This window comes from Oreochromis aureus, linkage group 8 (assembly GCF_013358895.1).
Source record: "Oreochromis aureus strain Israel breed Guangdong linkage group 8, ZZ_aureus, whole genome shotgun sequence".
NCBI classification, from domain to species: domain Eukaryota; kingdom Metazoa; phylum Chordata; class Actinopteri; order Cichliformes; family Cichlidae; genus Oreochromis; species Oreochromis aureus.
In genome coordinates this window covers 27,983,631-28,010,596 of record NC_052949.1, presented here as the reverse complement: position 1 = coordinate 28,010,596, position 26,966 = coordinate 27,983,631, and the positions used below count along the sequence as shown (strand labels likewise).

Here is a 26,966-nt window from a genome sequence, read left to right as displayed (position 1 = left end):
ATATGGGACAAGTTAGACTGTCGTATTGTGTCTGGAGGAGGACACATCAAGCAAGTTTTGTATGTAAAGCTGTATATTGAGCCATCTATTTTAAAATTTACCCCAAGCTTCTAGGTTCATTACTTTAAAAAAATATAGCCTTTTCAAACTAGATGGTTCTTTTTCATAAACATAATACATACATATAAAATGCATAAATACAAATTTAAACAGATTAGCAGTTTACAGCCCGTCACACAGAGATATGGTTTAAACCTTGTGATTTGTTGTAACACCATTTGTACCACATTAAAGTATCTATAATAGGGTCGTTTTGTTAAGTCAGATCAATTGCACATGGGCTGGGAGCACTTTGTTTGAACAGAAATGAATAACGAACATCCAACATTATATAAATGCATTTCATCACAAAGCCACATGGACAGACTAGTTGTTGATGTATCCCTCAATTTCAGGTGCTGATTTCAGTAAATTCCACCTACTGCAGTTTTGCCTCCCGTGATCCAAGAAGCATACTTCCTTAATTAGTTATTTTGTAAATGAGTCTTTCTTCTGAGAAAAATGACATTTTAGCCACTTGAGAGGGATTGAAATAAATTCATAAGGAGCCAAAGTGATTTGATTAATATGTGATGAAAAATTATGGTTATCCAAATCAGTCTGTCACTCTTCTTACTACACTGACAATAATGTCACTGCAAGACTCAGAGGAATACAGTTGTGTTAAACTTTTGGTTGACTGTTGTAAGACTTTCTCATTGGTAATCAAATCACTGCACTTACTTTACATATGAAATCAGATTCAAACATTAATATTATTATTAGTAGTAGTACTATTGCAATTTCCACATTTGTATTGTTTTGTTCAGTAGGACAACAAGCAATCTTTTAGTAAAAGATTTGCCCAACAGACAGCGACACAATAAATTTTTCTTTCTTTCAACTCTCATATCGTGTGTCAGAGCCAAAGTATTGGAATGCTGTCTTTGAAATCACCTGATCTGTCTCAGCAACAATGTAATCTGACAACGAGCTTGTCTCAGTTAGCTATTTTAGACATCAAGGCTTTTTGCCTTGGATGTAAACAATAGATGTTGCTTCTGGAAATGAAATGTGAAGTCAAACAGGAAGCGCCTTGAACCTGCATTCTTCTGAATTACAGAAGAGGTTATCTCTTGTGTTTGAAATCTAATGGAAAATAACACTCAGTTCTCTTTTGCAGTAAGCCCTTTCTAGTTGCTTAACAACTAGTTTTGACTTTCTGCAATTTTAAAACAAAGGTATTATCACGGTGGTAACCCCTGCTACATTTTGGAAATCGCCAAAATGTTATTTGTGTGTACTTTTTGACGTGGATTTACCAATTTAGCCAGTAAGTGTCCAGTGCTCCTCAGTTTCTATCTCTGGCTTCAAAACACAAGATGTTGATAGCAAAAACATTTAGCTTGAGGCTAAACAGTGTCACAGTCAGCAGACAGTCAGCGATGCACTAAACATTAACTTAAACTGGGTAAACTAAAATAGATCGTGAAAGACCCTGACATGGACATGAACATGAACAAACGTGGACATGAATATATGAAACCTGGAAACACGGTGTGAAACAACAGTCGACCTGACAAGGAAGACATGGAAACACAAATGCACAGCTAAGTAGAATGAACATAATGACACCACAGGGGAAATGAAACTAAACACAATGAACATGGGACACCAGACCTCTTCAAAATGAAACAGGAAACATGAGACGCAGACACAAGATTGACAACATAGGACATGCAGACATGAAACACATGAAGGGTGAGGGAGACTTAAACACAGGGGTGAAGACACAAGGGGAGTCTAATAAACAAACAACTATAACAGGGCCTCCTAGGCAATATAGAAATGAGCTAACCTAATGAACTTAAACATAAACCATGAACATCAAAATATATTAAAACTCAAAACGCTGGGTCAAATGACCCAGGATGGTGGTAAAATAGACTCAAGTAAATGGTGGGGATTGGGCCCATGTACAGTGGTCTGTGTTACATAACTAAGAAAAACTGAGAACTTGTAATCTTGAGCTTACTATGTACCAACGCATTCTTATTCCCACAAACACTTTGGTGAAGATCTCTAATTACATATCTTTTAGCTTTAGTCTCTAATTCAGGTGTGGGCGGACATCTATTAAAGGTTAGCAAATGCTAAAGGGGTATCCAGTTCAAGTCCCCAGAAACCCCAATCAAGCAACCATATTTTATGAGGTGGACAGTCCTCTTGAACAAGAATTTTCTTGTATGGCAAATTTTTCTAGTTAAACTAACAATAATTAGCCAGTATAACAATTTACAACCTGCCAATGATTGTTCAAAGCCCTTTTCCCCTGATACCAGACATAAGTGGGCACAATCTATGTTTCTTTTGGCACTTACAGCTCAGTTATGGTGGAGATATTGAGCTGGTCCCCAAAATTGGCTTTGAAACTGATCATGGTGTTGTGGCAGCTACGTGTTAGGCACATCTAACAGCTGGTCCACGTAAGGACCAGCTGAAGTATCTATAAAGAATCTATGGCTGAGTTGAGACAGTCACACTCAATCAAGGCCAAATGTGGCCCTTAGATCACTGCAGATGTAGGCCACATTTGGACTAAACATTCACAGCAGATTGGGTTTACTCCCTAATATCACTTCCATTTTGGAGAAAATAAAAAGTGGTACCATTTCATGGAATTAAATGTTGGCCTGAAACATAAGCTACTGAGTACTTTCCTTTTAGAAGTCCCATTAGATTTTGAGTGTACTTTTGCACTTGCGCACACACACACACAGACACACACACACACACAGCTAATGTGCTTTGCAACTCTATACACACACATGTACTCTCCAAAAGAACGGAGATCAACAAAGACGGCCGAGACACAAAGAGTTTCACAACTCACTTACCGTCGAGCTGAGTGATGGCCAGCAGGGAGAAAATCAATAGCAAGAGGGTAGACACCATCAAAGCTGTCTACGGACTAACATCCTGTTACTGTCTACAGGTTTTAATCCATAAAACTGGTGTCTCCCCCAGAACAAAGAGAGAGACAGCAGAGTCTTCTCTTATCTCTATCATGGCTTTGAATTACAAAGGCCTATCACTGTGGATTTAGAGGGAAACTATGTGGAATTATACTTAGGATCAGTCTCTTGTGGGAAAAGAAGAGGTTTCATTGTTGTCTAGTTGTTGCCTAATACATGAGTTCTTTTTATGTAAAGTTAATAGAACATGAGGATAAATAAAAATATCCATTTAGCAGATAATTACATCTAATGTTCATCTAAGTTCATGACAGCTTTTCTGTTTATGTTCTCTGCGTCTGTGTGGTGAAATCATATTTCTCTCATGTTCTCTGTAAATACAAGTGTACTAAAATAGCAAGAATACCAAACACAAACAAACAAACAAACAAAAATACTATGATAGATACTCCAACATTACTACAGGCCTTAGGTTATAGTGAAGCAGTTCCCTGTCCTGCCTATGTTGGCGATAGACAGCTAATTAGTGAGCCTGTAACTGACATGCTTTGTCTGATTGACAGCTGTGCATTTTCTAAATACTGGTAATGTGATACACTGTGAAAGACTAGGGTTTTAAATCATATCACAGGAATGAGATAACAGCTTGCAGAGAATACTGTCTTATGACCTGAGGAAGCTGTATATGAAGACTACATATATGTTTCTGTATACTGTGCCAGTTACTTGGTTATGACGTTCCATGCATACCCTGCATGCTAGCATCTTACACCCTGCTATGATGTGCTGGATTGTCTCAGGGGCATCTTTACACAGCCTGCACCTGGGGTCTTGCCTGGTGTGATAGACCCCAGCCTCTATGGATCTTGTGCTCAGAGCTTGTTCCTCTGCTGCCATGATTAGTGCCTCTGTGCTGTCTTTCAGTCCGGCTTTGTCCACCCACTGGTAGGATTTCTGGATGTCAGCCACTTCCTTTATCTGTTGGTGGTACATACCGTGCAGGGGCCTGTCCTTCCATGATGGTTCCTCCTCTTTCTTGGGTTTCTGCTGTCTGAGGTATTCACTGAGCACGTGGTTGATTGGGGCCATCTTCCTGATGTATTTGTGGATGTTTGTTGTCTCATCCTGGACTGTGGTACTGACACTCACCGGTTCGCGGCCACCTTCCTTCCATTTAGCATACAGCCTCAGGGTGCTGCACTTGTGGGAAACCCTCCATGCATGGTTAGGAGCTTCCTTCCTCAACACCTACTCCCTGTCTGTGATCAGGTACCCTGCTGGGATAATAAGTTGGCCAAAGGAGGAGATAGAAGCCACTGAAATCAAGATCAGGAAACTCCTGTCTGGTGTGTCTATCACACCAGGTAAGACACCAGGTGCAGGCTGTTTAAAGATACCCCTGAGACAATCCAGCACACAACAGCAGGGTGTAAAATGCTAGCTGGCAGGGTATACATGGAACGCCATAACCAAGTGGCCGGCCTAGTATACAGAAACATCTGTGCCGAATATGACCTGAAAGTCCCGAGGTCAAAATAGGAGGCACCCCCAAGGGTGGTGGAGAATGACCGAGCTAAGATCCTGTGGGACTTCCAGATACAGACGGACAAAATGGTGGTGGCTAACCAACCAGACATAGTAGTGGTAGACAAACAGAAGAAGACGGCAGTAGTGATAGCTGTAGCGGTTCCGAATGACAGCAACATCAGGAAGAATGAACATGAGAAACAGAATTTTATTGGATTTTGGAAATTGGAAAAAGGTGAAATTATTTATCACATTTGGCAGTTCCTCCCCCAATATTTGAGTGACACTGATTGATGATTTTTTTGTTTAATCAGTGAAGAGGAAAGTGCATCAATCGAGTAAATGTCCATCCTGACAATTGGAAACCTTTTTCTCACCTGAAAACTCTTTTGATCTACTGGCCTCATTGGCTTCATCCAACCTTCTCAGTATATCTCTGAATGTATGCAGGGGTTTGCATGTTCTTCCTCATCTACTTCACTGTGTGTGTGTGTGTGTGTGTGTGTGTGTGTGTGTGTGTGTGTGTGTGTGTGTACAGAGACAGGCTCATGTAATATTCAGCAGACCCCAGAGCCCCTGGGTGTCAGTAGCGTGCCCTATGCTGGAATAGATGTGTCTGCCCTCATCTTACCTAGTGACTGCCAAAGGAAAGAATAAGCATAACCACTTACCTCAGCCCCACCCCCCACCCCCACCCAACACACACACACACTCCTCTCTTCTCTTTCTTTATTCTTGTTTTACTCTTCTAAATTTGTATATTGCTGCCAGGTTGCCACAATCCAATGTCCCTTGACTTTTTCTTCTTTCTTTTACTTAGTGTTGCTCATATGACTTCTATTTCTTCCTCCTTCAGCTTTCAGCTCAGCATGCCACCAATCCCAGATCTAGTCTGTCCCCTCTTCTTCCTCCTCCTCACTGTGCAACCTTTTGTCGGCCTCACACCTGCCTGTTTTGCTCTCACCATGGCAGAATTAGCCTGCCTTCATCAATTCCTTCCCTTGATCCTGCAGGAAATGAGAATATTGTAGTCTGATACTAACTTTCACAGATTCAAATTCAACTGGCTCACCCAAAGAGATAGAGGAATGGATGTCACATTGCTCACTTTCCCATCAGTCTCCCTACTGCCAAAGGGGATTTGTTAAACTATGGTCTGTCTGTATGAAAAGGTGTGGGTACGTTCACAAAGTGATCATTCTGAGTTCTTTGGTCTCAGTTCTCCTCCTGGTGGCAGGGAGTAAATGGGCCGAATACAATGATCTGTAGCAGCTACAGCAGAAAGTGCTTGTGTTCTCAGCATCTGTTCAGGGACAAATTAAAACTACTTCTTTAAAATAAATATTATTTTTATAGACGATGATGAAATTAATGCGTTGGTTGTGCAACAAACTGTGCTTGAATAGCATGCAAATTTAGGTTTAAAAAACCTAAATTTCTGCCTTATTGTAAGTTAAGTTTTAAAGTGTCAAATAAACAATAAACACTTCATAAGATGAGAAACCTAGAAACATGAGTTTGTTAAACTGTTAACCATCTACAGTATACACATATTAAAGCACAGATGGCAAAATCAAGGAAAAATGTGAACTTTTGTTCTACCCTTCACCTGTTTTGCTTGTCGCTGTGTGTGGTAGGAGCTGCCTGAACTGTGACCACACAGGAAGTCTGACACAGAGAGCAAAAGACAGGAAGAAACTGTGCCACCAGAAATAACAAGCCTCATCTGAAATCATAATTTCATAAGGCATCGTTCCAGTTTGGGTGTAGCAGGGGATGTGGATTTTTCTCATGGCTGAAAAAAACAATGTAAATATTTGTATTGAGGAAATACAGACTAAAAGTAGGCCAAATTCAAATGTCAAAATCCATAATTAATTTATTTATATACTTCTCAAAAGTCTTTCAGGTATTGTTTGAAAGGTATGATTGTACTGAATTCACCAATATATGTGTGACTGTTTTAGGTACAATGCATTTTCTACACTACTCTTCATGATACAGTCATGTAGAACCTCATGCTGAGACCACATTGTAAAATATGGAGAATTTCCATAGCATCTTGAATATATTTTGCTTTATCTTTGAATTTTTTTGTGGCATATCATGAAGCTTTTTTTAAAACAATCAGAGCAGGCAAAGTTTTGAAATGTATAAATGTACACTATATTGGCAATATAGTGTACCCTATAATGCCAAAAGTATTGGCTCACCTCCCTTTACACATATGAACTTAACTGACATCCTGTTCTTAATCCATAGGGTTTAATATGATGTCAGCCACCCTTTGGAGCTATAACAGGTTCATATATTCTGGGAAGGCTTTCCACAAGATTTAGCAGTGTGTTTATAGTAGTTTTTGACCATTCTTCCAGAAGTGGATTTGTAAAATCAGAGACTGATGTTGGCTGAGAAGGCCTGGCACTCTGATTCATCCCAAAGATGTTCTATTGGGTTTTCAATCATCTAGGTTAAAGAATTCATCAAATTTGATATTTATTTGTATGTAAATCAAGCTGGTTGAAGAATTATAAATCAGACACCTGCATCATATCTGGTTGGCAGAAGTAAAACTGACAGTAATGGACAAGAACCAGTGAATTCAAATTTAAACATGAATCACTTGAAGAAGAAATATAACAAAAATTGTAAACTTTAAACAAAACAGAACAACTACAAATTCTACAAAACAAATTCTACAAAACACTCCTCCCAAAATATTTCGATATTCAGATCCTTTTTATTTTCACGGAATGGTACTAGAGAAATGGAAGGGTTTAAACAACTGATATATATAGTATGGTCCTGAGAATTTTTGTATCAAAAAGTCACATACTGGCACCATTCTATTACAAAATGCTTTACTGAACTGTAGATTTGTGTGTGCGTGCGTATGTGATTACGCACATGCAGATTATGGAATGTACAGGACCAAATGATACTGCCATTTTAATAATGCTACCATTCTAGTGCAAGAGCCACATCGGTGCCCACTGTACAGCATCTTACACACAGAGCTGGCACTTTGTGTGCTGGCACTTGGCTCTGCTGTACAATTTTTGTTTTACAAAGACCAACAAATGCAAAGGACCCTCAGGATAAGAACAACACTTTTGTTTTTTATTTGTTTTTGTTTTTTTTGACACAGCAATACAAGAAAAGCAAGAAAATAGCAAATTATGTGTGATAGCTGAACAGCTGCAGTTGCCAGTGTAATATGGGAGCAGATAGGAATGGGTGGGACGTGTCAAGTGCAATGGGAGTTTCAAGTCAAGTGGGTAATCTTTTCACCAGCCATCAATGTATTTCTGTGTGTAGAGTTGTTGAGACTCAGCTGGTTGTGTGTATGCCAGTTTTGAACATCTGGGCATCTTTTTGAAGTACCCAGGTGGATAGTACCACGACAGCTGCAATGCTTCCCTCGATGCGTCTCAGAAAGATGAAGGGAGCTTGACAAGCTTAAAATCCCCCTTGATCTACGATGCTTCCCCCTCCACACCTCACCTCCAAAAGCCTGTCTTTTCTTCTTTTTCCTTTTTGCACTGAGACCACCAACTCTACCAACTTTAAGTCCTGGCAGTTGTGGGGAAATGAGCCCTCCCTATAGGTAGATAAATGGCAACACATTTTCCTAAGAAGCTCTTCCCATCACCAACAGCCAAATAGAATAATCCAAAACAAGCTGTTACTGTACCAGCTGGTCCAATGTCAATGAAAGGGAGTATGTATTATCCAAAGTTTAGGGACTGATTTAAAAAAAAAAAAGAAAAAAAAAAAGGCAAAGACTGCACGTCATAGTTGCTACCAAAATCTAAAATCTATGAAAAAATGACTTGTAAGATGTTGTTCAGTTCAACATTTTGAACGATACCTTTTGTATCGCAAATCTGCTTTCAAATACTTCTGTGAAAAAAATATTTTTGATTCACAATTTTTTTCTCCTTGATCTTTGTGCTCAGTTGTGATGATAAAGGTCCTTTCTGCAATGTGATGAAACTTGTGGTAGTGTTTGGTCCAGATAAAGAGACTGCTGAAACGTTCTCTCAAAGTTCTCTTGAAGTGATTGCTTATTCATTTAACTTACTTTTTATATAAGTCTTTTCTTTGAACTTTCCCAGCAGATTACAGCAACATAACTTTTTTTTTCTGTAGATTCTGTGGCTGGACTCTTTTACTCAAAGATGCCTGTTCATGCCATGATGATCCATTTGGCAAAATAAATCCATTTGGTATCCTTGTTGGTCGTCAGACAACAATTCTGACGGCTAAAGAACCAAATGGGACAGACAAAAAAAAAAAAAAGATGCCTGTTCTCTTTCATTTGAATATCTGTTTGTATATGTCATGAAACGCTGTGTGGCAGGCAGGAGATGAGGACTCAAAGTGCAGGACTCACTGACTCAGGGGATGAACTCAAAATCACAGCTTTATTTGCTGGTCAAACTAGCATACAAAGTAAACCAAGCTAAACTGGGAAACAACAAACTGAGACACAGGGAGATCCACACAGCAAGAGGGACGACGCGACACTGACTCAGAGAAACACAGGGTTTAAATACACTGGGAAGTAACGAGGGGAATGAGACACAGAAGGAGAGCACAGCTGGGAGAAATCAGGACTGACGAGACAAGGAAGCAAAGCAGGACACATTCACATAAGACACGGACCTTCAAAGTAAAACAGGAAGTATGACACAGACACGAACTTGGCACAGTGGAGACAGCAACTAAGAAACACAGAGACATAAACCATAAGACAGAGGACTCTAAGAACCGAAAGACACAGAGGGAAACTCAACATGCAGACAGACTACACAGAACAGAGGGGACACAGAGAAACACAAAGGGCAAGGGATCGAAACTAGAAACGATACAACTCACAAGAACAATACTACAAAAATCATAAAGAATTAAACATGCTGGGTCAGGGGACCCAGGACCCTGACAGTATAATATCTTTCTAAAGTATCGTAGTGTAATGCGCTAACTGATTTGAGATTGATTGAAAGAGCAATAGTAGTTTCCTTTTACAATTATGTTTATAAAACTGTAATTGAAATGAAGATCACATCTGCATGATGAAATGTGGCAACTGCTCACCCTTTACTGTCATCATTTAACCTTTTTTATCTGGGGATCCCTGCATTTTGACCAGTCCATATTAAAATAGAAACTGTCACCATTTTTCCTCCATCAGCTTAACTTCAACTGGTTGTAGCAAATAGCTGCCCCTCCCTGAGTCTGGTTTTGTGTAAGATTTCTTTCCATTAAAAAGGCATTTGCCCTTTCTGTTGTCATCGAATATTATAGTCAACTATTCGAGGAAAGAGTTTTTCACTTTTAGTCATCTGGCAAAATAAATTTCAACATTTTTTTTTGATGTGGATTAACTTCAAGTTTATGTAGCTTGAGCAAAGAAAGAAAAAACTTTATAAATTCACTTTTAAAATGATTTCAAGTTTTTAGATTGTTCATTTTTAAAGCCTTACAACCAAAAGCACTGAGCCTGATAACTGAGTGCTTTTGATTTTTTAAAATAACATAAAATATAAAAGTTACACAGACTTAAACCTTAAAATTCTCCCAAGTAAAGTATCTCACAAAGTTTTTTGTGTGTATAAAGAGTACAGCACTCTATTAATGTATGGTTAAAAACTGACTTGAGTTTAAAGTGCTTTGAGTGGTCAGCAAGACATTACATCAGTTTTTCAGATGGTATTACTGACCAAGTTTTTCTATGTTTCTTCAGGTGAAAGTTAAAAGAAAATCCTGAAAGGGCATCTGTCAAAAGACTGAGTATGTTTGTGAAGTATGAATCCACATGTACCTGTATGTCTCTCCAAAATATAGTGTGGGAAACACCATCTAAACTTGTCCCAGAGGTCTTCCTTCCATCTCAAGCAAAGTGTTCACCTTCTATACTCTAATCTAATTCACCACCAGGCAGTGTAATTACACACTAAGCTCTGCTCCAGTGGGCAAAATGGCTCATGTCTTCTGCTCGGGTGGCACAAATAAAACCACTGTCCTGTCACGCCCGATGAAGAAAAGGAGGACGACCTGACAGAGAGCAACTGGGTTACAAATGTAAGTCTTTCAGATTAATCAGTAAAACCTCAGTTGTGTGCCTCTGGTAATTAAGGGAGAGATTAATGATGATGGTCTTGTCGTAGCTTATGAAATTCCATAAATGGCAATGAGAAATCTGATTTAGGTTTCAAGAATATACAATGTGGATCCATCAGCTCATCCTACATATGGGTTATGTTTAGCTTCTCTGTGCATCAATATATTTTACATTCCTCATTCAAAACGTGTTTCTTCTTTTGAAACTTCTTTTTTTCCTCTCCTGTCTTAATTTTCAAACAACACCGAACATCTAATTGTAATGAGCCTTGCAGTGGACTAGCTTGAACTGGAAAGCAGCGGAGTTAGATGTGCCTCAACATTTTTCCGGGTTTGTTTAAGGGCAGTTCTTCTCCTTGTCTTTAAAGAGTGATGCTTGGGAAGAAATCCCCATTCGTGTCACCTTTTGATGGGGTTGCTGGAGCTTATCCTTAACTGTCATAGTGTAAGAATTTAAATCAATTGTCAGGGTACACAATGGGCACAGTCAATCACTGGGCTAACACAGAGACAAGAACTCGCACTCACATCAATTTTAGAAACACCAATTAACCTAACAGGAAAATTACCGAGACAATTCAGTTCAATTTTATTTATATAGCACCAAATCACAACAGCAGTTGTCTCAAGGTGCTTGAGACAAGACACAAGACACATTTGTGGAAGAGAGTCAGAAACGAATAATAATTAATGATTCACTAGCTGGGCCCACATCCTCATTTTATGTTTGACAGCGTTTTTGTAGGTAAAGGTGAATGGCTTGAAGATGAATTGAACTGTGGTTTGGGGAAGGCCTCCAAGGGGAGGGAGAGTGGGGCACGTAAACGAGAATGAACAGCTTGTAGGACTGGGGGAACCTATATAGATGAGAACCAGAACCATTTATGGAGGCATGGTCCCACTCCCGATACTTAATCTCCAATTAAATGCAGAGTGCCACATAAACATGGCCTGGGAGCTTGATGGTCCTGTACAGTATCTTTTTGTTTTTACGACTGCGCTGATCTAGCAGACCCAGTAAGGGGGTCATAGCTCCAGTTACCACGGGGACCTCTGCTGCCTTCACTCACCACATCTTCTCGAGGTCTTCTTTCAGCCTTTATTTCTCCAGCTTCTTATGTTCCTTCTACCTGATGTCACTATCACATATAGCTATGTCTCTCACTAGGGTCTTCTTCCTTAGCTAGTCCACCACTACTATGTACGATTGGTTAGCTATCACCAGTTTTTCCATCTGTATTTGGAGGTCCCACAGGATCTTAGCTCCACACCCACTAGAATGGTTGAGACCAATCATTTCGACCTTGGGACGTACAGAAACATAACATAAACAGCATTTGTGAAGGTCGCAAATGATCTTCTTATAGCCTCTGACAGTGAATTCATCTCTGTGCCTGTTGTGTACTAGACCTCAGCGCAGTGTTTGATACTGTTGACCTTATTTTATTACAAAGATTAGAGCATAGTGTAGATATTAAAGATACTGCACTGCAGTGGCTTGAATCACATCTACCATGTTACTGGGAGTCTTCTTCATACACAAAGGTTAATTATGGAGTTCCGCATGATTGTGTTCTAGGACCAGTTCTGTTTATATTATGCATGCTTCCCCTAGGCAGTATTATTGGAAGGCATAGCATACATTTTCACTGCTATGTAGATGGTGTCCTACTATATCATAAAACATGATATAGATCCTCCCTCTGAAATCCAGACGATAGTGAGTCTTATTCCCTTGCTCATCTGAAACTCCCACTGTCACCATATTTTTCCTAATCTGGTAGTCTATAAACATGCATGCTCAGCACAGTGTGCCAGGAAGAAAATTATCCGGTTGGGAGGGGGGCGTTAATGATGCATTCGCAATCTGTGGGAGAAAAAAAACTCACAGTAAATTACATGCAGACAGCTTAATATTACCATGGCGATTTATACTTAATGGTTATGATAAAGCTATTTTAACCATTGTACATGGAAAAATTTGCGATATAACAAGTATATTTGATATATCACCCACCCCTAAGATGATGCACAGCTTAAAATTTCCATGAACCCAAATGACACCAATTAATTAAACTCCCGGAGTGTCCTAAAGACATAAAGACCTGGATGACCTCTAATTACCAGTTTCAGATAAAACTGAGGTTATTGTACTGCATTAAAAATCACTTACTCTCGATGGAATTACCTCAGTCTCCAGTAACACTGTGAGGAATCTTGGAGTCATTTCTGACCACAATATGTCCTTCAATGCACATATTAGACAAATATGTAAGAGGGCTTTCTTACATTTGTTTTATAACTCTAAAATTACATACATACTTTCTCAAAATGATGCTGAAAAACTTGTTCATGCATTTATTACATCTAGACTGAATATTTGAAATTAATTATTATCAAGTTGTCCTAAAAACTCCTAAAAAAGCCTTTAGTTGATCCAAAATGCTACAGCGAAAGTACTGACAGGGTCTTGAATAATCAGGCCTTATTGTAAAGATCATAGTACCACATCACCCCAATAGAGCACTTCGCTCTCAGACTGCTGGGTTACTACTTGTGATTTCTAGGGTATTTAAAAGTAGTATGGGGGGACAGACTCTTCAGCTTTCAGGCCCCCCTTCTGTGGAACCAGCTTCCAGCCGGTCATGGCAGATGGCTGCCTCTTTCTGAGCCGTGTTCTGCCTGAGGTTTCTTCCTTTTAAAAGGGTGTTTTTCCACTCCACCTTTAGCCAAAGCTACTTGCTCATCGGAGGTTTTCTGATTATTGTAGAGTCTTACAATACCTTACCTTACAATATTAAGCAGCTTGAGGCGAATGTTTTTGTGATTTGGCACTATACAAATAAAACTGACTTAAACTGAATAGAGTTCCAGTCCATACTTGGCACAGATGTTACTTTATACTGTGCTAGCCACTTGGTTATGGTGTTCCATGAATTTCCAGACTGCTACCATCTTGCACCTTGTTTCTAAGTGCTGGATTGTCTAGGGGGCATCTTTGCACAGCCTGCACCTGAGGTCTTGTCTGGAGCAGTATATTTCAGGCTATCTTGTCTTTAGAACCTGTCCCTGTGATGCCATGATTGGTACCTCTCCGCTGTATTTCTAGGATTTCTTGATTATCAGCCACTTCTTCTATATGCCAGTGCTATATGCTGTGCAGGGGCCTGTTCTTCCATGATAGTTCCTTTTCTTGCTTCTTCCTTCTGGTTGAGGGCTGTTTGTGAGTCTGGAGGTCTAGGACCTGATTGACTGGTAATCATCAACATACTTGACAATAACATTGGTGGGTTTAAGTACAGTCATTGGTGTACAGCTGGGGGCTGAGAATGCACCCCTGTGGTGATTCGGTGCTGAGTGACAGGGACCTGCTTGGGGTTGAGGGGGGTAGGCAGTCTCTGATGTGCAGAGGAACTACCACCTCGAAACACTTCATGACATGACCTCTAACTCAAATGAGCAGTGACTGTCTATAATTCTGCTGTTATGCACCAGTCCTGGAGTACATAAACAGAGCCCACCGCCCTTTCATGATTAGATGATGCATGCTGGCTGCAAAAACCAGCCTCCCCTGACAATACACCCTGAACTTGCTGCTCCACTCCTCCCCTGCAGCCAAGCCACCAACCACACCCCGCCACATATAGGCTATTATGAGGAAATTGCATTCATAACCTGCAAGGTTGGAAAGCTCAAACACATGCTACGTAATTACACGACTAATAAAATAATAAAATTCGCCTCACTGAAATGCGGCACCATAGCATGTCATATCATTCATCAGATAGTTCCACTAAAATGCTCCAAAAGGCACTAGCAGTGCAAACACACTAAAGATGTCCAACCTAGTTATTCAAATTCGCAGCAGTAAAACCTGACAGATATCTCAGTTAGGTACATCTCCCTGTGCTGGCAACTACTGCCAATGAAACCAGTCGCATTGACTAGTGGTGTGTGGATGTGCTGACATATTGATTCTTCCAATACCAGATATTTTCGTTCTAAAATTGATTCTCATATTAAAATATTGATACTTTAGTAATTACGCTGTAAATTTAATTTATGTAATGTAGTTTATGATTAACAGGAACACAGTGGAAAGATATGTAAAATACGGTTGTATGAATGCATCACAGCTCTCGTGTGCTCACTCACTCAGTTCATGACCGTAAGTGGAGTCATGTGTGGAGCTATTTCAGCTCCACAAACAGCAAAGACACAGTTTGTGACACATGTGGCAAGGCCACAAACCTTGTCAAATGCAAACAAAAGTAAATTATAAAACATAATAAGATGAGTTTATGATGAGGTGAACTTAAGAGAAGAAGAGGGACAGGTGCTGCTGGGTGAGAGAAACTGCTTGCGGAGACTTTTGGTGCTGCAGGCAGGCTCTATCCTGGTGCAGAGGGAGAAAATGCTGCTGGCAACGTTAGAAAGTGACTTACGTCTAGGCTTAGGTTTTTGTGTCTATCTTTAAATGACAGGAATTCACCACATCCTTAACTCTAGAAAATCCCATGTGTTCAAATTGTAGAGCACTGAAAGTGGCTTATATAGACTAGGTATTCTATATATATATAGAGTGTATTTGCAGTAAAACAGCCATTGTAGGCTTAAAAAAATAAAACTAGAATTCAAAATATTTCATACATACAATAGATAGATAACATGTATGTACATGCAAAATGTTTCTTAGCTTTATTATTATTTTGAAACAGGCACATTTGTTTTTCGACTGTTAACTGAATATTTTAAAATTTAACGATTTACTTTTCAGTGGTATCGCACATCACTTTTGGTATTTTAAAGCCTTACCAATATTCAAAGGGATTAGTTAAAGTTCTTTAAAAAAAGTCACTCGCCATCTAATTTTTATAAATGGGAAACTATTTATAGCTCAATCCTTTTTATTGCACACTGCTGCAAATATGCTTTTTGATGCTGTTGAGCATTTTTATTTTAAAAAAAACAAAAAAAAACATGAAGCTTTTAGACGTGACGCTTTTGTTGAGAGGTTGCTTTTAATACTAATAATGTCAGTTTGAAGGTTTCCTGATGGCCTTGTCAACGTTGGGGCCTTGATAGTTTGTTCCACTACCTCCATTTTCATTGCTGCCAGAAATATAAAATGTGGCTCAGATAGTATCCACTTTGGCTTACCCTGATACATGAAAAAGCAATGCGGAACTGCAATTGTTTAAGGTTTATAGCATTTACCAGATCATTGATGACCCACCTAGGATTAAGGGCAGGATTTGTGTTAACTTGACATTGACTTCTTTTTATAGAATTGCCACAGTGGACTACGATTTTGAAAAAAGGCTTTAATAGAAAAAGTATAATAAAAATGTATTTATATAGGATATTACCTTAATTTGAAAGCTAATATTTTGGTTTTCTGAAAAAAAAAATCTTATGGCTACAACAAAACCCCACCTTGTGTCACGGTTTGCCAGGGCAAGCCGTGGGGATGTGGGGGAAAGGAGGACCCAGAACGCTGGACTCTTCACTGCAAGTGGTGCGTTTATTTACAGTGCGAAAATGACAATAAATCCCTGTGCTCTCCTTTTACTCCCGTGTCGTGTCTTCTTCCCAAAAAGTCCCTGTTTAGTGCTCTCTGCTCCTGTGTCTCTGCACTCCCCGTGCTCACTGCTCTCTCTCGTCTCACACTCCTCCTGAGGAAAACAATAGAGGCAGCCATTAAAACACTTAATACCAGCAGGCATACACTCACTGACTTTTAAACTAAACTAGAAGACTGACATGAAGTCTAACGCAATAGTCCCACGTCGATGGAAGCTCCATCGCTCTCCTAAATGGCTCCCCCGACAAGCCCAGATCAGCAGCAGGTGTGTGGCAAGGACTTTGGGTGTGGCCAGTCCCCTAGCAGGTCCACACCCACCATTCCTGGAGGTCCCTGTAACTTGGCCACAGAAAACAGCTACACACACATGCACACACATACCTAACAACATACAAATGTGGACAGAGAACAGTCCGGCTCGCTGACCTTGTCCGCGAGCAGTGCGGGCTCAGTGAGCGCCCCCGGCTCACTGAGCTCCTTCGGCTCGCTGCCCTCCGGCTCGGGCAGAGTGAGTTCCACAGGTGGCAGCATGGCGACTGCTGGCGGTGGAGACGTAGACGTAGAGTAGCAGCTGCAGATGGTGGAGAGGATGACAACTGAAGCGTTCCCTCGGTCCCTCCAGTGAAGACAGACGCGTGACCAGCAGGTATTGCAACCTCCGGCCAAAGGAAAGCCGACTGCGACTGGACAGGGCACACAGCCGGCTCCTGATGCTGCGGCTGGGGCTGTGCAGGGCGGACATTTTGTTCCAGCAGAGGTTGCGCCCCACAGTCTTCTGCTTGCAGACTGAGCTTCCCTATGCATTCAGCAGAGGATGGAAGTGGCTGGGCAGCTAGCTGTGCTAGTGGCGGCTCAGGTGACAGAACTAGAGATGGAGCTACTGACTGTAGTGATATTCGTAGAGGAAGTTGAGCAGGTGCTAGAGCAGCTAACTGAGCTGCAAGTGATTGAACTAGTGGTGTAGTGAATGGTGGCACAGCAACAGCAACCAGTTGAGCAGAGAGAGAGGCGGAAAGTGGGGTGGCAGCAGCAGACAGTGAGGCTGAGAGTGGTGTGGAGGCCTCTGACAGAGGCGGTACTAATTGCAGCTGCACAGGGCGCACGGCCGGCTCGGGATGCTGTGGCTGGGGCTGTGCAGTGCAGACAGTCAGTTTGGGTAAAGGCAGCGAGATACAATCATTAGCAACACTTTCTATCTTCTCAATCTTTTCTACCCTCTTCTTCATTTCTTCCCCTTCCATTTTCACAGTCACAGGGAAAGAATTTAACACACTAATTGAGTTCATTTTACTCCCAGCAGCATCCAGAGCTGCTGGAGTGGGTAGTGGAGTGGAGGCTGCTGTAGGTGGGGTAGATAGTTGAACAGCAGACCGCTTAGCTATAGGCTGGGCAACTGACTGAGTTACAGACTGGGCGGCTGCCTGAGTTACTGACTGGGAGGCTGCCTGAGTTACTGACTCAGTTACTGACTGGGAGGCTGACTGAGTTACTGACTGGGTGGCTGACTGAGTTACAGGCTTGGCAGTCTCACAGTTCATAAGTAAACAAACAGATGGAGTGGAAAATGAAAAACTGTCCTTACTACTCACCACAGCCGGCTGTTGGGAAGTCCGTAAATCCGGCTGCGGTGTCCGTAAATCCTAGCGACGCTGAGGCCGGCATGCCAGGCTGGAAATCCTCTGGCTGGCCGAGCCAGGGGACAGCATGGATCGACGAGTGGAGGTGAAGGGTGTTAAGCAGGAAATCCGCCACGATCGGAAAAAGGTTGTCCACCACCCAGGGACAACCTTCTCCACAGCGCAACGTAAATCCTCTTTTCGTGCGCTTCCAGCCACAGGTCACACAGACGATTTACTTTGTCTGTCACCTTCCACCTAAACCTCTCCGTTGAGTCCATGGATCCATAATGGCGGGATTATTCTGTCACGGTTTGCCAGGGCAAGCCGTGGGGATGTGGGGAAATTAAGGTCAATTAAATTGACATTAATTTAATTTAAATTAATCTAAAGTATATGACCCTTCCACAGTCCAAAGACATCCGGGTACTGGGGGTGGGTTAATTGGTGAGTAATGTGAGTGCGAATGGTTGTCTGTCTCTCTATGTTAGCCCTGTGACGGACTGGCAATCTGTCTAGCCTGTATCCTGCCTCTCGCCCTGTTGTAGTTGTAATAGGCTCCAGCCCCCCCGCCACCCGGATTGGGATAAGCGGAAGACAATGGATGGATGGATAGTGTATCTCAGTGACCATTGAAAATAAAGCTATGGGTTTTTCCTCTTTCATTTGGAAAAAAGATTCAAGCTCACTACCCGCATAACTGCCCAGTTATGGATCATAAACTAGCAACATGGTTGCCAACATGATCTTTCTTCAAGAAGGCCATGTATATAACAAAGGTGGTCATTATGTATAAATCTCTTAACATCCACTATAACAAAAGCAGCTTGAAGGTTAGTTTTATTTTTTATCACACGCTAAACACGCAAATTTCCAGACACTGTAAAATGTTTCCTTTTAAATGAAGGCCTGTTCTGTGGATTTTAAAAGATTAACACATCACTATATGGTGCACGGGTGTTGTCATTACACTCATTACACTCACAGTTAAAGCCAGAGATTTAAGTTAATGTCTTCTGACCATATAACATAGGTGCAAACTTGGTTCAAACCTGACAAGATCTTACAGGTTCCCTGATAGAGTTTTTAAAAATCAGTATTGATAATCACAAACTTTGTTTTACTGCAAATACTAATACAAAGTTCTCCAGAGGATTGTTTGTGAAAGTTTTTTTCCTCCAACGAAGGAAGTTGACTCATAATTCCTAGTTGTACAAAATGTCTGAACTTAACTAATGTCCCTGACTTTGGACAAAGCACCAATATGTATATTTGGTTGCTGATATAGGCTATGTCCAGATTTGAAAACGGCATTTTCATCCGAAAACGCTCCGCGTCCCCACTATTGTTTTCAGTTGTTTTCACAGAGTTGTGCGTCCACATTAAAACGGCCGAAAGCACTTACGTTCTAGTACTGCGCATGTGTGAAACACAAGACGATTCGACCTGCCTCAGTTCTGTCTGCCGTTTATTTACTTTTCCGGCTCTTTGAAACGTCGCAGCAAAATGTCATGGAAAAGCACAGAGTTTTTTAAATGGACTAACAATGAGGTGGAGTTGTTGCTGCAAGTAACACAAAAGTACAACATTGCAAAAGTGAGTGAGAATTAAAGAATTTGAAGAAAATCTATCTGAAGCATGTACAAACTGATATATGTACAAACTTTAATAGGGCTGTCAAAATTGAGCGCAAACAAAACAACTGCTGTATAATGCCCTATGCTATCTTAGTTTAACTGGTCACTTGACTGCATCACATGGCTAAAATGTGTCATCATTTTCAAAAAGTCTCTGTTTCCGCTGTCCACACTGTGACACGAAAGCACCGTTTTCAAATGTATGCATTTTTGAGAGCGTTTTCAAAACGCTGCGTTTTACTTGAGCGAAGACGCCGTCACAGTGTGGACGGGAGGCCAAAATGGAGAGAAAACTATGCTTTTTCAAATGAAAACGCATTAGTGTGGATGTAGCCATATTTTCAAAGCATCTACTACTATTGACTGCAAATCTGTTGGTCTCTCAGCATTTATGCCACCTCCTTGATGGATAAGATAAGCATCCTCTTCACACCAGGAGAGTGTGAAGAGGATGAGAGCTGCCCCTTCAGGTCCTCCTATAATTTGCTTGCTCATTTGTTATTTCTAATTATGTATCAAATTCAGAAACAACAGGCAGGCCACATCCAGAACCACCAAATATTAAAAACTGTTGATTTTCACAAAATGTTTGAAAACATTTTATCCTGTCTCCTGTGGAGTGTACCCTCCCCGTGAAGTTGCTTAGCAGCTGTTTGGTCCGTTCATTCAACCAAGTTTATTGAAAGCCATTTGCTTCTCTTGAGTGATTTTAAACCCTTGCATTCGTGAAGGTTGAGTTTAAAGGTGATTACATTCCCGTTTGTGCAGGGGGGAACATCGGGAAAATATGGGCTCTTTTCACTGCCATATGTTTTCGTGGTTATAATATTTGGTGCAGGAACACATTGCGGCTTGTATAGGTTGTTCAAACAAAATAGCTTCATGTAACTGTTTGGAGAAAACCTGATTCACACCTAGATTAATAAGATTACTAGTAACCTTTTTTTTTATCCCAATAGTGCAATGGTCTTATTTCTTTAATGCCAAATGTATCAGAAGGTAATTATTTAATGGTTCAGTCTTTACAGTTTTAAGATACTGGACACAGAAAGCAGAGGTCAGAGAGGTCACTGAAATTGGAACAAGGTTTGAGTCCTGTTCTAAAATATGTGCTTGATGTTGGAGAAATAGAAGTATTGCAAACTAAAAACATCTTTATATGTTTCAAGTTTTGGGAAGACTAGAATCATTCTGTAAGCTTGGACTCCTAGCTGACAAGACAAATCTCTGCTCAGGGTATATTTACTTGCTTGTAGCATTTCCTGCTGGTTCAGTTTGTTTCACTTTCACTGAAGTTGTTGAAACTTTTTATTGCACTCAACTTCTTGAAACGTTTGTCAGTTTTGATATAGAAGTTGTTGCCCTCAGAAAGTACAGCTGATAAAATGAGTTCAACTTGAAGTCAATTTATTTCCAATTATTTTTGTCAATTTTGTGGCTTTCTTGTACTTTATCACTTCTCTCTCAGCAGGAGAATCAAGACAGCGGTAAAAATGCTTTAAGACATGTTCCAATGGAAACATGAAAGCGCTGTGTCAGTGATCTGGGCTAGAAGACAGAGTGGCCGCTCTGTTGAAGCTAAAGCTATTCCTCATTGTTTGGCCTTCGTAACCATGGAAACCAATGCAAAGCAAATGGCATGGCATTGGCGTTCTCATATGCCTCTTCTCCACTTGAAAACAAACAGATCAATAAAGAGAAATTTCCAGTTTAAAATCACATTGATCTCACATCCATTAAACATAATTCATTAGCTAGGTAACCTTACTAAATGTATCATTTAATGGTAGGTAGATTGCAGTAATCTATTTTAAATGTATCAGAAGTAGACAGTGGTACTACAATTTGATGTGTTAGTAGATTAGCTGTCTCCAAGCTCCTCAGATTATTTTATGATCTAGTATGGAAAATAAAATGTACCTAATGATATACATATGTGAGTGAAGTTGTTGTGTTTCCAAGTTCATGTGTGAACTTCAATGATGTTGTTTAAATCTAACCAAATCTCCACTGATAAAACTTGGCCTCTTGAAAAAACTCTTTTAAATTATAGCCTGCAGTTCTGAAAGACACTGATGAGTGATGTTTTCATATGAACAGGACCAACAGACGAGAAAACAAGTCAGTGCAAAACAATCTCCAAAAGTTGAATCTGTTCATCTGGACGTAGCGTTTTGTGGGAGAAACGTTTCGTCACTCATCCAAGTGACTTCTTCAGTCTCAGCTGACTGCAGGTTTGATTTATGATTAAGGAACTGACCTCACAGCCCATTGTTCCTTCAGTGGGCTGGTTTCAGTCATTATGCAAATGTACTGTTTATAAGGTTTGGGGAAACCTGCAGTCAGCTGAGACTGAAGAAGTCACTTGGATGAGTGACGAAACGTTTCTCCCACAAAACGCTACGTCCAGATGAACAGATTCAACTTTTGGAGATTTACTTGCCTGGATGATTGAGAATGCATCAAGAAGTGCAAAACAATCTTAAACAATCTGTCTTTTATCATTTAGAATAGGAGACTTGTTATGGTTGTGTTTACCAAAACCTCTTTGCTAGTAAATAAAGTACCAACAAAATTAAAACTTTCCACTTTATTTTTTACCATAATGAGAAACCCTATAGCAGCCTGCAGAAATGGAGGGGTCTAATCTCTCAAGAAGGCTTTGGGTATGCCCCAAATCTGATTTATGCCGCATTGTAGTAATATGCCTGATCTTTGTTTGAGCGCCTCCTAGCAGGGCTCAGTCTGAATAAAACACAAGGGTTGAGCCTCCTGTGGGACCGTCACCTGCATTGGGTTTGGTTTGGTGCATCGTGGATTGGCCAGCAGTCAAATCAGAGACTCTTTGATACCTGATTACTTAGGCTTGAGTGCTTTGATTACTATATATACTGTATTATTATATATTTAACTTAAAGCTCTGAGTTAAGTTTAGGCAAGGAACAATCCTCTACAGTCCTCTAAATGCAATAAATAATGATTATTTTCTTATGCTGATAAAAAAATAATCTCACTGGCACTTAGTTTGACACAAATTTTTGGAAATTACTAGTGCTGTCAGTGTTAATCTCGTTAAAATGACGTTAACCCATAACAGCATTAACACGGCAAATCTCCATTAGTGAGTTAATGCGCATCGCCCCGTGTTTGGGGCTGGACGTCGCTAATGCGTTAACGAGCTAACTGTGCAAATGCATTGACGCCGTGCAGCCCCACGCACGCATTAACATCATTTTAATGAGACTGACGCTGACAGCACTAGAAATTACACATGTGTAGGAACAGATTTTTAAAACAGTCTTAGCAAGTGTGTGTGGTTATTGCCACCGTGGAATCACACTAAATCCTCATCTTCAGTCAGCTCTGTCCACTGCTACAAGGTCTCTAAATGTCATGAGCACTCACTGTGAAATTGTAATTAAGAAGGTAATAAATAAGTGATCGAGAAACACTCTCACAGGCCTGGACAGACCAAGAGACATCCAGCTAATTAAGATTTTATGATCAATTAGAAACTTTCATGGTGAGGGAGATTTCAGCGCAATGCAACACAGGGATGTAATGAAGTTAAGCGCTCCTTCATTTGTTTCCTAATTTTCTTTATATACTGTATGTATATTGTGGGAGTTTGACTGAGTGGGCAGTTTTCTTAAATACTCCAACTCATCTATACACACACCCCTCTAGTGTGCACCTCTATCCAGGTTGGCGTGGGAAAGGGCTGTAAAGATGACCAGGCAGATTTAAAGTGGCTAAAAAGGTATGTGCAGTGCCTTTCCCAAGTGTTCACAAGCAGTGGGCAAAGCCAAGTTGGAATTATTATCTTTGTGCACAAGAAGTGGTTTTCTAAGAGCAGAAAAACAAAAACATGAAGGAAGCAAAGGATGTAGTCCTGCAGACTATAATGAATTTCAGGTTGAAACTAGATCGTGGACAATTAGGGAAGAAGTGGTTGACTTCCTAAACAGTGGTTCTTCAAGGACTCATTTCAGATGGAGACTGATTCTGCTCTCCGTGTCTGAGAGGAAGTGTTGTCTCATGCTGTCATTAGTCACAGCAGATTGAATCACTCCAAAGCTTTTTGGTCACTTGAATTATCAAAAAGAACAAATTAGATTCCTCCCTTTTTTTTCTTTGTCACATACTCCAAAAATATGTGCAAAATGCCCTCTTGTGTTCACAAGCCTTTGAAAGTTGAAGTGACATATACGTCAGAAAACCAATGCAGATACAGAAAGATTGAGATGAATAAGGAGATAAAAGAAAAATAGGGACAGGGAGAGATTACTGTAATGAGCATGACAGATTGGCTTCTAAACCAACTAATTGTAATAAGGCATATCCCCTTTTAAAAATAGATGAGGAGTAATGAGGCAAGGCCAGAGAGGACAATACAGAGTGTAATGGCGTGCGTGAAGCCTCAATAATTGTCTCTGGAAGGCACAGAGCTATACGTTAACATGTCTTTTGGTACAAAATAATTTGTGGCCTTGAGCTGCACATTGGGTAATCAGGTGGATTAAATCACACATTGTGAGTTCACATAAATCATTTGTGCTATGTTGTTTGTGTATCCAAGCTTTTGCTTGACAGGGAGATTATATTTTTGCTGTTTTAACTACCATTTACACTGATAGTAATTTCATTTTCCTTAGTTATTCACTGCTTCAGTATTTGCATTTGCTTTAGTCATTCTAAAGAAATGCATGAGACATTTATGGAAATTGCATAGATGTGCTCAAGTAGTAGGTGCAAAATACAAAGGTAGACTGTAAGGTGAAGACGGACAAAGTAGCTATGATGTCACCAACTGGTTAGCAGCATCCACATGCACAACCCTCTTTTTGTTTTCAATATGACCATGATGAGCAAGTGGTGCATCTGACTGGACAACTGAAAAATACTGGAAGCTCAATAGGTTAGCAACCAGTCATACAAAGAAGTATTGTCATGGTCCTGGGTCGAGCGACCCAGTGTTTGAGTTTATGTATCTTTTGTGTCTTAGCTTAGTTCACCTTGTTTATTTCTAGATTGCAATTTAGTCTTGTTCCCTTATGTCATCTCCCCCTGCACTCAGTCTCCCTGGTTTCAAGCGCTCACGTTTCTTGTCTATGCAGTTATGTTAAGTTCAGGTCATGTCTAATCTCCATGTTTCCTGTTTTTACTTTGAAAGTCTATATTCAATGTCAGTGTATTTAGTTTCACTTCTCCTGTCTTGTCGTTGGGTTCATGTGTGTCAGCTGTGCTCCCATGTGTGGCCACTTCCCCTGATCATCCCTCTTGTGTATTTAGTCTCTGTGTTTCATGCAGTCTATGTCGCGTCGTCTGTGTTCCTACCCTCCATGTTGTATCAGTCAGCCTTTGTACTCATAGTTCTGGTTACCTGTATCTTCATAGTTTATCCTAGTATTACTTTCCCAGTTTAGTTATAGTTTAGTTTTGTCACTGCGCTTCTGCCTTGTTTTCACCAGCCACAATAAAGGCTCGCTTTTGTTTAAAGTTCACTCCGTATCCTCACTTGTGTTCGCACCTGGGTCCATCACGCACACCACCGCACGGTCTGCCTCCGCAGATCGTGACAAGTATAACTTGTTTTAACCCTCTGGAGTCAATGGATGCACTGGCATGTCCAAATCATCAACAGTAAGAGGCAGCCTCACTACGTCTCCATTTCAGCCTTATTTTCCTGAATGCTTTTGTCATGTTTAGTGCAGTGAGACATGGTAAAAGGTTAGGATTTTAGAAGGAAAAAGTGCTTGAGAGCAAAAAGAAAAATCATGATATTCCTTTACTCTTGGTGGGAAAATGCACTACAACAACCAATCCAAAAGATCATATGCCAACATGTGGCATTTGGTTGCTTAGGAAGAGGGAAAGTTTTGGGAAGAATAGTGGTCAGATAGAGAGAGCAAGAGCGATATTAAAAGGGAGTGAGATGTAAGAGATCTGTGACATTTAGCGAATTTGAGTGTGGTTAGTGTGTAGTGTAGATGTTTGTTCTATTTTTTGTGATGCTGTCACCAAAGTCACCAAAGGGAGACTGCAATATAAATGCTGTTTGCAAGATTAAAACAGGACGAATGATACTCCTCCTTTTGTCAGGTCTGCAGGTGTAAGGCCTACGATGTGCTCCTCTGTCTTATGGTAGACATGAACTACTTTTTGGAGTAGCACAAATGATTTGTGTGCCATCTTACTGTTGTACAAAAATGCTAGTAGCATTTTCTATTACCTCATTATTACTGAGCTGTGATAGAAAAGCGCTACCAAAATGCCTGAGGCATTTCGTGCATTAATGTAAATAGTTGTAGATAATATAATCTTTAAAAAAAATTGTGCACAAGTTTCTGAAATGTACAACTTATATTTGCATTTCAATTTATGAAAATGATTTGGCAAGCATGTTTGTGGTGTTCAGAGTAAAACAAACAAACAGACAAGCAAACAAAAACAAAAAACACCCAAAACTTTTTCCTACTCTGATTTGATGCTTTTCCTATAATTTTAGGTCAATTGTGTTAATACAGTAAGTCAAAATGAAAAAATGAATTCAGACCTGTGAGATTGTGTTGAAAAGAAAGATGTGAAACAAAGCAGGATAAACAGGTTTTTTTTAAAAGTGAAATATAAAGGTAAAATCAAAGTAGTCAAAGATGGCCAATAAACCCCAGACTTTAGAGTGTTGACCTGTGTTTTTTTAGACTTTTCTGAGGAGAAAAAAATTCTCACAGACTTCTGTCAACATAAATTGTGTTTGAAAATGTTCCATGTTTATACAGTTTTTTAGATGTATCTGACAGATGTTAGGGTCAAAGTCACAGTCTGACAAATATTAAATTATGTTGTCAGACTGTGATATTAAATCCAAATTTAATGTTCTTACATTACAAGATGCTCATTTGGTTTAATGGTGCTACTCCTTATGTGGCATTTGGAGTCCACCTCTTGGAAAAGATGGGGACTCAACTCATGTAATATATGGGTTGAAATGTATGCTTTTTCGCAGCTGGATTCAGAGCTGACATTATCACATATACGGTGTGTGTCATCTATTTTTACCTTTAACAATGGGCAGCACAGTGGGATGGCACAGCAGCCAGTGGGATCAAATCCACTGGCTGCTACCAGGAGTCCCAGGAGTGCCAAAATGAATTAATTAAATGCACCATTAATTAAATAATGAAATGTTTTATTAATGGACTAAAATTGAAATTAATAAATTAATTAAATAATTAATTAACTGCCCATTGATTTAATTTAGAAGATTTCATTACTTAATTATTTGGTTTATTATTTAATTAATTATTTAATGATGTATTTATTTTATTCATTGTGGCACTCCTGGCCCTGCTGCTCTGGTCATGAATTGATTTTATCTGTCAGCCTCACGCATCAAAGTCAGGGGGCAGGGTTAACACTGAACAAGCCAAAACCATTGCTTTGGCCTGGTGGTCGTTTTTTT

The 26,966-nt window shown here is 40.1% G+C and overlaps 2 protein-coding genes across 4 annotated transcripts in view; one reads left to right on the top strand and one right to left on the bottom strand.

Moving 5' to 3' along the window:
* Window positions 1-26,966, top strand: part of ca10a (carbonic anhydrase Xa) — a 305,283-nt gene that overhangs the window by 187,663 nt on the left and 90,654 nt on the right. The window lies entirely within an intron of this gene.
* Window positions 16,114-17,643, bottom strand: LOC120441444. Of its 3 annotated transcripts, XR_005614096.1 has the most exons (3): window positions 16,678-17,643; window positions 16,431-16,584; window positions 16,114-16,342 (listed from the first exon to the last, which is right to left on the bottom strand). XR_005614096.1 is itself a non-coding variant. In XM_039616532.1 (2 exons), exons 1-2 carry the CDS (start codon window positions 17,053-17,055, stop codon window positions 16,507-16,509), a joined length of 456 nt encoding a protein of 151 aa, XP_039472466.1. In that variant the 5' UTR covers window positions 17,056-17,513; the 3' UTR covers window positions 16,393-16,506. The 3 variants fall into 3 exon arrangements, 1 of the variants encoding a protein (XP_039472466.1); XR_005614095.1 differs by having other exon boundaries at window positions 16,431-17,643; XM_039616532.1 differs by lacking the exon at window positions 16,114-16,342 and having other exon boundaries at window positions 16,393-16,584; window positions 16,678-17,513.